The 12,861-nt window shown below is 44.4% G+C and overlaps 1 protein-coding gene across 1 annotated transcript in view; it reads left to right on the top strand.

The window, feature by feature from the left end:
• Positions 1 to 12,861, top strand: part of LOC106571386 (solute carrier family 35 member F1) — a 136,049-nt gene that overhangs the window by 93,888 nt on the left and 29,300 nt on the right. Inside the window, exons 4-6 of the mRNA XM_014144409.2 lie at positions 8,599 to 8,758; positions 9,778 to 9,934; positions 11,463 to 11,515. Coding sequence (XP_013999884.1) covers positions 8,599 to 8,758; positions 9,778 to 9,934; positions 11,463 to 11,515 — 370 coding nt within the window. The remainder of the gene's footprint in view (positions 1 to 8,598; positions 8,759 to 9,777; positions 9,935 to 11,462; positions 11,516 to 12,861) is intronic.

Here is a 12,861-nt window from a genome sequence, read left to right as displayed (position 1 = left end):
GAACCCTTTGGAATTACCTGGATTTCTGCATAAATTGCTCATCAAATTTGATCTGATCTTCATCTAAGTCACAACAATAGACACACATAGTGTGCCTAAACTAATAACACACAAATTATTGAATTTTCCTGTCTATATTGAAAATATAATTTAAACATTAAAGGTTGGAAAAAGTATGTGAACCCCTAGGCTAATGACTACTCCAAAAGCGAATTGGAGTCAGGAGTCAGCTAACATGGAGTCGAATCAATGAGACGAGATTGGAGATGTTGGTTAGAGCTGCCTTGCCCTATAAAAAACATAAAAAAATGTGTGTTTGCTATTCACAAGAAGCATTGCCTGATGTGAACCATGCCTCGGACAAAAGAGATCTCAGAAGACCTAAGATTAAGAATTGTTGACTTGCATGATGTCGGAAAGGGTTACAAAAATATTTCTAAAGCCTTGATGTTCATCAGTCCACGGTAAGACAAATTGTCTATAAATGGAGAAAGTTCAGCACAATTGCTACTCTCCATAGGAGTGGCCGTCCTGCAAAGATGACTGCAAGAGCACAGCGCAGAATGCTTAATGAGGTTAAGAAGAATCCTAGAGTGTCAGCTAAAGACTTACAGAAATCTCTGGAACATGCAAACATCTCTGTTGATGAGTCTACGATACATAAAACACTAAACAAGAATGGTGTTCATGGAGGACACCACGGAAGAAGCCACTGCTGTCCAAAAAAAACAAAAAGTGCACCTAGATGTTCCACAGTGCTACTGGCAAAATATTCTGTGGACAGATGAAACTACAGTTGAGTTGTTTGGAAGGAACACACAACACTATGTGTGGAGAAAAAAAAGGCACAGCACACCAACATCAAAACCTCATCCCAACTGTAATGTATTGTGGGCCTGGACAGCTGGCTATCATTGACGGAAAAATGTATGTGTTGGGTGCCGCAACAGGACAACGACCCAAAACACAGAAGTAAATCAACGACAGAAAGGCTTCAACTGAAGAAAATACGCCTTCTGGAGTGGCCCTGTCAGAGTCCTGACCTCAACCCGATTTTGAGATGCTGTGGCATAACCTCAAGAGAGCAGTTCACACCAGACATCCCAAGAATATTGCTGAACTGAAACAGTTTTGTAAAGAGGAAGTCTGATCCGCAACTACAGAAAATGTTTGGTTGAGGTTATTGCTGCCAAAGGAGGGTCAACAAGTTATTAAATCCAAGGGTTCACATACTTTTCCCACCCTGCACTGTGAATGTTTACACAGTGTTTTCAATAAAGACATGAAAACGTATAATTGTTTGTGTGTTAATAGTTTAAGCAGACTGTGTTTGTCTATTGTTGTGACCTAGATGAAGACAGCCCTACTCTCATTATTCCATATTGATCCTCCTGGAACCTGGTATGCAGCTCAGTCAGCTGTCTGTCCAGGACCATGAGTCTAGCTCAGTCAGCTGTCTGTCCAGGACCATGAGTCTAGCTCAGTCAGCTGTCTGTCCAGGACCATGAGTCTAGCGTTTTTGGGCAGCTGTTATAGACGATTTAGATTTTTTGTTGTTGTCATATTTGGTTATATATGTAGAAATGTTCAAAAAGTTTCACTTTTTAAGGGCCTCTTCACTTGTCTATGTAGTGCTATGAACTTGCGGTTAAGTTGATTTAAAACATTACCCTGGCTTTGATTTGTGATGGCTTTGATGATGGCCTTCACATTTATCCAGTGCAAAAGAGTGGGGTTTGCTAGCCAGGTGTTGAAGCATGCCTCGCAAAGATGCTTCCAATCTTTATATATGTCTCTAACCAATGAGCCTTCCATAGTGGCCTTGGAGAAATGTCTACACAGCTTTACAGAAAAGAGCGTGCTTTGTCGAACTGTATGCCAGCCAATAAAACTGGCCATACCGAGTGGTGCAGCGGTCTAAGGCATTGCAATCTCAGTGCTTGAGGCGTCACTACAGACCTGGTTCGATTCCAGGCTGTATCACAACCGGCCGTGATTGGGAGTCCCATAGGGCGGCGCACAATCACCCCAGCGTCGTCCGGGTTACGGCTTGGCCGGGGTAGGCCGTCATTGTAAATAAGAATTTGTTCTTAATTGACTTGTTAAATAAAGGTAAAAAAAATATCATTCCAAAACGGGGAATGTGGAAGTCTGGAAGTCAAAGCAGTAGCTAACCTCGTGGGCTGACGATGACTCTGACAGATTTGGTTTAGCCAATGGAGGTAGTGGAGCAGGTGTTGTCTTCATCCTCCATCTGTGGCTTTTTGAAAAAGTGCATGAGTGAACTTTGTTTTGCCATAACTTGTGACTAGCTGGCTAGCGCTAGTTCGCATTAGCAAAGAATTGCAGAGGGTCTAAACAATTTTCCCACAGTTAGCATGCTAGTAGGTACGTGTGTGTGTGGGGGGGTAGTGGTACCATATGATTGCGATAAAACAAATTAGCCTCCTACTGCATTTTTCAACATTTCTGTTTAGTCAGGAGACAATACAAACTACAAATCAAATTCATGTACTTAATGTTATGTGTATATATAAAATGAAATAAATTAATTTGATTTGTTGTTTGTAATATATATAAATAAGGCCATCGTGATTGGCTGGCCCTCTGCCTGGCCTGGCCCTGCCATGAATCCACTTCTGGTTGAGCCTGCATGATAAGGGGGCTAATTAAAGGTGCACTGGCTGACTCTCATTCCATGTGTCAGTTTATCTTCATTAAAATGTGGTTAGTGCCAAAGGAGCCTTACTCATATCCACCCGAAAGGCATCAGTTTGCTAGTGGAGGAAGGGATGGAGAGAGGGAAGATTAGAGGAGAGTCCTGCTGAGAGCAGGATAGATTTCTTTTTCTCACCCTCTTCATTTCCTCTGTGACGTGCTCAGTTTTTTGGCGGCATGAAGCTTTCATTAGACCAATGAAATTGCCGAACGGGTTAAGGTCAAACAGTGACGAGAGCGACAATGAAAACGATCCAATATCGGATGAAGCAATTCTGAGGCTATTCAACTCCGACACCGAAGGAGATGACTTCAGTGGTTTTCAGTGCACAGGAGGAGGAAGATAGTGACCAATGACTTTCTTGGTAGGCTACTGTTTACTGCTAATTTTTTATTTTTTGTTACAAGCCGTGTTTCGTTAAAAACCTATTTATTTTTGTTACAAGCCGTGTTTCCTTAAAGCCTGTGTAAAGTTCATTTGTTTCAATGTACCGGTAGGCACCTGCGGCTTATAGACATTATGTTCAAGATATATATATATTTTTAAAAAATTCTGTGGGTGCGGCTTATATTCAGGTGCGCTCAATAGTCCAGAAATTACGGTAATAGTTTTTTTTATTATACCCCAAATTACGGCGTGCCGTGTAAGGGCACGTGGACGAAGACCAAACAAACACGTAGCAAAAACACAGGGTTAAAACCCAAACAAAAGAGCGAGGAGCACCTCGAATAAATAACACAAGCGCACAATGATTATCACACAGGACGAGACCCGTAATCATCTGCGCGATCCACAAAGGCACGGAAGCCCAAAACGCACAGCACAGGTACTCACACCCACCAACAGACATAGTAACAATAATCGGCAGCACCATGGTGAACAAAGGGCACATAAATACAATCAGTGGGAATAGGGGCCAGGTGTGCGCAATGAAAGTTCCAGAGGGATCTGTGACATCATGGGATTCTGTCTTTGTCTCTTCCTCTACTTCTGCGTCTGTCACTGCCTCCGCCTCTACTCAGCCAGACAGAAAACAGATGGTGCGTCAGGGTCTGTCTCCATCAGGTACCGCTCTGCTTACATCATCCCCCGTCCGCCACTCGAGACCACTCCGCCTCATCGTTGTTTCAAGAAGGGCAATCGATGACAAGCACGGAACCTCGGTCTCACAGAGTGTCAGGGCCAGTGGTGTGGAGCGTTGATTGTTCTGCTGAAGTGAAGTGGTGGAAGTTGAGTGTAAAAGGTAACAGAATCCCCTCATTGGTGGTCTGACCCTGTGACAGACAGACAGACAGACAGACAGACAGACATGATGATGCATGGACAAGTTTATCAGTACCTCCATGCCTTACTGACCCAGAGTCAGCCCAAGGTACTGATGTGACAAGCACACGGCTGGCCTGCAGCAACTGTTCACACAGGGATGTATCTATCTATCCGCATGGTGTGACTGTCACTGAGTGACTAGGCCAGAAGGTGAGGAGAGTGATAGGGTGACTCTCTTCACCAGTGAAGAGATGGATATTTGAGAGTAGCAGTCTACAGCAGTAGCTCTCTCTTCAAAGTAAACCCAGTCTGAGGATATTGTGAAGGTGATTAAACATTCAGAGGAAGGTGTGCCCAAGGAATCACTGTAAATATTGACTCAGTAAACAGCTATAACTCAAACTGGTACAAATATTTTGAAATAAATAGATTTTTTTCCAGATCTGTTGTGCAAGTTGGTTTGATAATGAGCAGTGTTTCCCCTACGATTTTTCTTCTGCAGTGGTGGCAAAGTCAGCGTGGGGGGGGGTTGGCTGGTAGTGGGCGGGGCTATTGGCGCAGTCTCCGACCGGAAAATTTTAGAGGACCTCGTCTTTGCCGCAGAGACAATATCTTTGTTTTAAAGCAAATTTCCTGCAATTCTACACATTTTGCTATGGGGTGGAGAGAACAGTTTAATAGTTTCTTTCTATTCTACACGTTTTGTCATAGCATATGAACACGACATAAGCCATCTGAATGACTTAAACATTATAACAAAATCCATGAGGGCCCCATGACAGCTCGATGATGAGAGGTCTAAGGAGAATGGCAAGAATCTTGCAAGCTAACAGGTGGGCCACAAACAGGCAAATAGCAGCACAGTACAACAGTGGTGTGCAGAATGGCATCTTGGAACGCACAACTCGTCGGTCCTTGTCACGGATACGCTATTGCAGCGGACGACCACACCGGGTTCCACTCCTATCAGCTAAAAACAAGAAGTGGCTCCAGTGGGAAAAAAATATAGCCTGGTCCGACGAATCCTGGTTCCTGTTGCATCATGCTGATGACAAAGTCTGGATTTGGCAAAAGCAGTCCATGGCCCATCCTGCCTGGTTGTTTACGCTACTGGGTGGTGGTGGTGTAATGTTGTGGGGAATGTTTTCCTGGCACATGTTACCAATTGAGCAACGTGCCCATGCCCCAAAGAATTCAGGCTGTTCTGGAGGCAAAGGGGGGGGTCCAACCCAGTACTAGATGGGTGTACCTAATAAACTGAACACTGAGTCTATAGCTCCATTATCATTTCTACATACTTTTTATGGTTTTAGTCGTTTAAGTTATATTTGTTATTTTGGGGGGGAGTGGGGGCAACTATAATAGATAAAATATATATTATAATTTTGTAATATAATAAATTAAATAGAGTTAAGCAGAGGCTAAATGAATATAGGGGAAACACTGAAAAAGAGAGCAGCTCAGGTCAAGTGAACTCAAATGAAGTAAGTTTGGTGTTAGTTGGAGACTTGATCAATGGACCCTCTCACTCTAAGGCCAAGTCAGACACTTCTCTTGTTCCTCTGTGCAGGGTATGTTGGCATTTAATTTAATTGGCTCTCCCACTGATTCTTTAGGGAGAGCGGAGGAAAGAAATAGGCACAACAATTCTCAACAGTTTTTTATAAACTATAACGAGGTTAGACAATGCCTCATCAATATTAATATTTCCGCCATGAAGAGAACGAGGCATAAAACAGTGCTATAAAGGACTTTCCCATTAAGGGGGAAATGATTAGTTGTTATGAATGGTCATGGAGTCTGGCTAGGCTCCAGTATGTGGAGATCAGTGGGTACATCTGGAGAAAACCCCTCTTCATCAACTCATTATAACAGCTGGCTAGGGACATTATCTTCACTGCTATTCACACTCCTCCAGTTAGAGATATGCAGGTAGCCAGCCTGGGGACATAACACTTTAAAACTGAGGAATAAAATGAAGATTTATTCGGTAGAGTTAAGCACAGAGTCTTATTAGGACTGACTAAATAGCCAGGGGTTTCATTTGTTTGCTGGATTTGTAAAGAGGAGCAGAGAATTTCATTACCAAGTCATGTCTATTATTTTGCCAATAACTCACTGTTGTTTCCTGCCATAGCTGTTACACAGATAGCACTGAGAGAACAGATGAGAGTAACACAGAACTCAACCTCAATCATTCACTCACTTTCAGGGTTCTCTCATGGTTATTGTTACCCTACATCAGGGTTCCCCAACTGGCGGTCTGTGGCCCGAATTTGACCCACAGTTTTATTTGGCCCCCCCAAGTTTTTTGAGAAACAGTTTTATTTTTATTGTTGGACATAAAATACTGTAAAAACACAAGGAAATCAGCTCCAATTGATTTTTATTTTGGAAATCTGTTACCAAGTTTTCCCACACATAGTAGAGAGACAGACACGTGATCGTATACAAATATAAGCAAGGTTTGAAATTATTGTTTTAGTCAAATGTTTGGGCTTCTTGCGGTCAGTTTGCATGCCCGTCCACCCGACCATCCGCCTTTGTGCTCCTTTTCCTCTCTTCCTTGTTCCTTCTTTCTTTATTTTTCTCTCTCCTGCTCTGTTACTTCTATCTTTCTTTCCTTCTCTCCCGCTCTCTCAAGGGCATGCTACAGGAACAGACCGGTTAATATAACCAAGCGGTGAAAAAGCCTTCCATTAGAAACACACTGGCCTGATGAGAGAGGAGAGACTGAGACATGCTGGCCTGATGAGAGAGGAGAGACTGAGACATGCTGGTCTGAGGAGAGACTGAGACATGCTGGCCTGATGAGAGAGGAGAGACTGAGACATGCTGGTCTGAGGAGAGACTGAGACATGCTGGCCTGATGAGAGAGGAGAGACTGAGACATGCTGGCCTGATGAGAGAGGAGAGACTGAGACATGCTGGTCTGATGACAGACTGAGACATGCTGGCCTGATGAGAGAGGAGAGACTGAGACATGCTGGCCTGATGAGAGAGGAGAGACTGAGACATGCTGGCCTGATGAGAGAGGAGAGACTGAGACATACTGGCCTGATGAGAGACTGAGACATGCTGGCCTGATGAGAGACTGAGACATGCTGGCCTGATGAGAGAGGAGAGACTGAGACATGCTGGCCTGATGAGAGAGGAGAGACTGAGACATACTGGCCTGAGGAGAGACTGAGACATGCTGGCCTGATGAGAGACTGAGACATCTGGCCTGATGAGAGAGGAGAGACTGAGACATGCTGGCCTGATGAGAGAGGAGAGACTGAGACATACTGGCCTGATGAGAGAGGAGAGACTGAGACATACTGGTCTGAGGAGAGACTGAGACATACTGGTCTGAGGAGAGACTGAGACATACTGGTCTGAGGAGAGACTGAGACATACTGGTCTGAGGAGAGACTGAGACATACTGGTCTGAGGAGAGACTGAGACATACTGGTCTGAGGAGAGACTGAGACATACTGGTCTGAGGAGAGACTGAGACATACTGGTCTGAGGAGAGACTGAGACATACTGGTCTGAGGAGAGACTGAGACATACTGGTCTGAGGAGAGACTGAGACATAGTGGTCTGATGAGAGACTGAGACATACTGAGCTGGCGTTTAGACAAATCGATAAAACCACACATTATTATGCCAGGGTTGTCCTAGGTGTCAAAACTTTAATTGCGCACATCAATGTTGTGAGCTGTCAGGAAGGCCACTCCACCACCTCTTCTCTTCTCCTCTGTGTACTCTGCCTGTGATGGGCAGTGATGTGGGGGGCATTTTGCTGTCCTACGGTTCAATTTAGCACTTTGTTCTCCTGTGCACTACTTGTCCCCGAGGGTGAGCCCATACTGCTACCACTAAGTGCCAGAAAGGCTTCCCGGAATGGAGGCCTGATGGTCCCCTAGGCAATCATAAACCTTACCTCTCCTCCCTCCCGTATGACCCCTTCTCCTGCCTGACGCAAAATCTTCCATCACCCCTAATTCTCCATCCTCATTCTTTCTCATCACCGTTAGTGTTGGACTGTCCTCTGACCTTGTCCTCTAGTACAGTGTGTCCTATGTGTCAGCCCCTGGCCTCTGTGTGAGGGTGGTTTTTAGGCCTACTGTGATACTATCCCCCTAGGTGTGTCTATGTGGCATACAGTATCTTGGAACTCCATTTAAACCAGTAATGGGCAACTTTGACGGGGGTGATATCTGAGTGAGAGTGACTAATAAAATCAATGGGGGCCTCCCGGTCAGTAATTCTACCATGATTACTACAAGTTTAGATAGCTGTCTAGACTTACTTACCAATCGAAAAAATGTTAGCTGACATGCGGTAATTGAGTGACTGTCTGTGAGTGACATAACAAGATAGAAACTGATGATGCTCAACCAAATTTCAAAATTGCACCTTGGATATTCTAACTCTCAACATTAAGTTGAGACCCCGACTGAGTTCCTAAAAAATGATGTTGGGGGAGGCGTCATTGATCCGGGGGCCTACAAAGGGCGGCCAGTTGCCCATCCCTGATTTTAAATCATGTTCTCTCTGTTGTGTCTGTATTAACCACAGTTCATTGTGTCCGTTCTAACCCTGTATGTCTGTTCTCTGCCTCTCAGCTCTTAGACTGTTTCACCATCCCCGTGGTGCTGCTGCTGTCCTGGTTCTTCCTGCTGGTGAGGTACAAGGCCGTGCATTTTGTGGGCGTTGGGGTGTGTCTGCTGGGCATCGGCTGCATGGTGGGGGCAGATGTCCTGGTGGGAAGACAGCAGGGCCTAGGTAAGGCACACACACACACACACACACACACACACACACACACACACACACACACACACACACACACACACAATACCCTTACTGCCCCAAGGGCCAGTAACAGTGTTATTGAATAAGCATTTACAAAGACTCATAATAAATGTGTACTGCTCTGACTCATTGGAGACCTTCAGTCTGCTGTGTCCTTCACGCAAATACCCCGATCACCCCAACACACGGTATCCTTACTCTGCAGTTCACCATCACTGTCTCATTGCATTTAAACCTCAGTACCTTTAGCAACAACACAGTCAGCTCCCCGGTGTTATCTCTGGTGCGGTGTGCCTTTCACATCTATGGACAGCTTCCCCCTCTCATTATTCCATGAATTACCCCCTGGATTTCCAGTAGATAGAATTTTGCTTCACTATGAATAATAAATGTTCATATTACATGTTCTGGATCCGAGGAGTTTAGAGTTTCATTAAAAACAAACTGCTAGAGTTTCATTTCTGTCTCAGAATTGACAGAATAGTTATATTATATCTCAAATGTGTGCTGAGTATCTGTAAGATCTTTGTTTGATCGGGCACAGTTGATCCCTACATGACTGAAACCCATTGCTGCGTTCAGTATGCACTAAACATGCAGGGATAAAGGGATAATGCAATACTTTGGTATCAGGTTCCAATCAATAATGGCCATTTGTCTTTCCAGCTACCAGTAGTGTTACGGAGAAGAGCGTCATTTCAAACCCAATAAAGTGAACAGTATCTTAAATTTGCTTAATTTATTAACTCCAATTAAGGAAAGTTGCTGCAGCCCAGTTGCTGTCTGTACATCAGCCAATGTCTTTCACTGCCTTGTTGTCATCCATTACTAATGGGTTTTTATAGGCTAGCCACTTAGTCTGATATTACAGAAGAGCGTTTCATATGATAACCTATGTGTCATGGATAACTCAAGGATAGCTCTTTCATATGATAGGCTATTGTAATGTTGTGCTCTAGTAATTTCCTCCTCGCTCTCTATCTGCCTAGGGGACCATAAGCTCCTGGGGGACCTGCTGGTTCTGGGAGGGGCCATGCTCTATGGAATCTCTAACGTGTGTGAGGAGTTCATCGTTAAGAACCTGAGCAGGGTGGAGTTCCTGGGCATGATGGGACTGTTCGGCTCTTTCTTCAGCGGCATTCAGCTGTGAGTGTGTTTGTGTGTGTCAGACCTGGCTTCAAATACTGTTTGAAATCATTTCATATATATTTAGCTTGTTTGAGCTTGTCTGGTACAAAGGAACCAATAGAATAGTCCCAAAATGGCAAACTCTGAAACTCTGTCACTCAAGGCAGGCAAACGTTCAAAGATTTCAAACTGTATTTGAACTCAGGTCTAGTGTGTCATTCCTCACTGATACTATACTGGACAGAGCATCCCTCTTCACCAATACCACAAGAGCAGCCAGTAGAAACTCAGAGCTGTAGTGCTATATCTTTAACACCCCAACACTAACATTAGCAAGCTGGAAACCTTAAGTTAACCTCATCTACACTGAGTATACTAAACATTAGGAACACCTTCCTAATATTGAGTTTGCGTTCAGAACAGCTTCAATTCGTTGGGGCATGGACCCTACAAGGTGTCGAAGGCATTCCACAGGGATGCTGGCCATGTTGACCCCAAAGCTTCCCACAGTTTTGTCAAGTTGGCTGGATGTTCTTTTGGTGGTGGATCATTCTTGATACACAAAGGAAAGTGTTGAGCGTGGAAAACCCAACAGCGTTGCAGTTCTTGACACAAACCGGTGCGCCTGGCACCTACTACCATATCCCGTTCAAAGGCACTTAAATATTTTGTCTTGCCCAATTACCCTCTGAATGGCACACATACACAATCCATGTATCAATTGTCTCAAGGCTTGAAAATCATTCTTTAACCTGTCTCCTCCCCTTCATCTACACTGATTTGAAGTTGATTTAACAAGTGACGTCAATAAGGGATCATGGATTCACCTGGATTCACCTGGTCAGTCTGTCATAGAAAGAGCAGGTGTTCCTAATGTTTTGAAACCTTAGTGTATACATTCTGTAGCACTTGCCCTCTGATCTTTTACAGCCGTTGATGCCAGCTTCATATCTACAGACATGCCCCATTTTCAACATATACTCCCACCAGCAGGTTCTATAGTATTACGCCTCTCTCACTCCAGATCAGATTGTGACTCTTTAACTTTTTAATAAGCTCAAAGAGGAATGATGAAACCGCCTGGTTATGAGACATCGCCTGTCTTCCCTCCACTTATTTCTTATTTCTTTATATATGAAATGATCCCAACCAGGGAAGACAGTGGATGCATGGGGACCTGTCTCTGTCTCTTGCTGGTGTTCTTTTTAGACCGGGGGTTGGGGGGGTGGGGGGGTGGGGGGGTGAATGATCTGCCATGTTGTTTCTATTGTAACTGCCCCTCTGGAGTCAGATGATTCCGTCTATAGAATTCCCAAGATCCATTCCATAGGGTCAGAGGGTTGTACCCCCACATCGCTCTGAAAGGACGGATTTGTCCCTCGTCAGAATCACAGGTGCTGAGTTGTCAAAACTGAGCTTTCTGTCAAGAGACTTTTGATCCTCCTGTCTTACTTTCCTCCCTCCATCACTCACACTGTTTTATCCCCCCATCTCACAAATCTCACCTGTGCCTGACAGGAATTGTGTAATTTTCTTTCTGTTTCAGGGCCATCATGGAACACAAGGAGCTGTTAAAGGTGCAGTGGGACTGGCAGATTGGTAAGCTACTGTTACTGTGTGTGTGTATTTGTGTGAGGAAGGGAAGTTGTGCATGTGGGAAGGAAGTAAGTGGCAGTGGGTGATACAGGGATGATTAAACATTGGCAAAGGGGGAATTGATTGTCCTGTCTAGCGGAGATGCCCTCCCACACCTCCTCCTCCCCTCCACTGCAGTGTCAGATCCTCCTCACACAATCAGTTAGGCTGTAAGGGGTGTCACTGGAAGATCACTCTGCAAATGAAGTGGGGGTGACAAAGAGATGGGTCACTGAGCTAAGATGGATGGGCCACTGCTGTACAGTAAATGTGTACAGGCCGGCTAAGGGGTGGTGTCAACCTTTACGAAGGTCTTATTGTGCTGCATGAATTACAGGTAGGAGATGAAGGTGTCTAACTGATATATGGATGCACTTTATTTACTTATAACATCAACGGTTCACAATATTTGATTTGCCACAAACAAGCCAGACGGGGTGCTATTGTACAGCATACAGCAGCTGTTGGTTAGCTAGTAGGAGTAAGCCAGCAGGGTGCTATTGTACAGCATACAGCAGCTGTTGGTTAGCTAGTAGGAGTAAGCCAGCAGGGTGCTATTGTACAGCATACAGCAGCTGTTGGTTAGCTAGTAGGAGTAAGCCAGCAGGGTGCTATTGTACAGCATACAGCAGCTGTTGGTTAGCTAGTAGGAGTAAGCCAGCAGGGGTGTACAAGGGACTATGCTAAAAGCCTGCCCGCTGTAGAAGTGATTAAAACATTTGGGGCTGATACAGACTAAAGAAATCACAAGATATTGTCAGATGATAAGTTGACTTTATTCATAGTGGCAAAATATTTTTTTTAAAACAATAGGACTCGGTATGATGTGGGTCTGTACCGTCTTATGTGGACAGTGGCTTCACTCCTGTAGTGCTCCTCTGTACTTTTTCCCAATGCTTTTCCGACATGACTTCTGTCAAAGTCATATGATGTATTGGGACTTTTAGTTCAGACACAAATCAGAATATTTAACAGCAACCTAATTCTAGAATCTTCCCTTGAAGTTGTCTAAGTTTCAGTTAATTGGTTAAAGAATATTTCAAATACAATAAATTGTCATGACAACATGATATATATAGTAGCCCATGAAGATGCCCGATTTTCAATGACTTTCTTAGGAACTAAATCTATGACGTGCAATTCGCCGCTCTCCAAAAGCAATGCAGGTGACTAGGTCCTTAATCCACTCCAATTCACCCATTTCCTTTGATTGAGCAAGCCAGGGCGTGTGGTGCTGATGCCAATAGTGGGGTTTGGGTAGTGTCCCAGGAGATGCTGGCTCGTCACAGAGGCATTAGCCAGTCTGTGGT

Source organism: Salmo salar, chromosome ssa15 (genome assembly GCF_905237065.1).
Source record: "Salmo salar chromosome ssa15, Ssal_v3.1, whole genome shotgun sequence".
NCBI classification, from domain to species: domain Eukaryota; kingdom Metazoa; phylum Chordata; class Actinopteri; order Salmoniformes; family Salmonidae; genus Salmo; species Salmo salar.
Note: the sequence above shows the minus strand (reverse complement) of the source record. Positions and strands in the feature narration are given on the sequence as shown.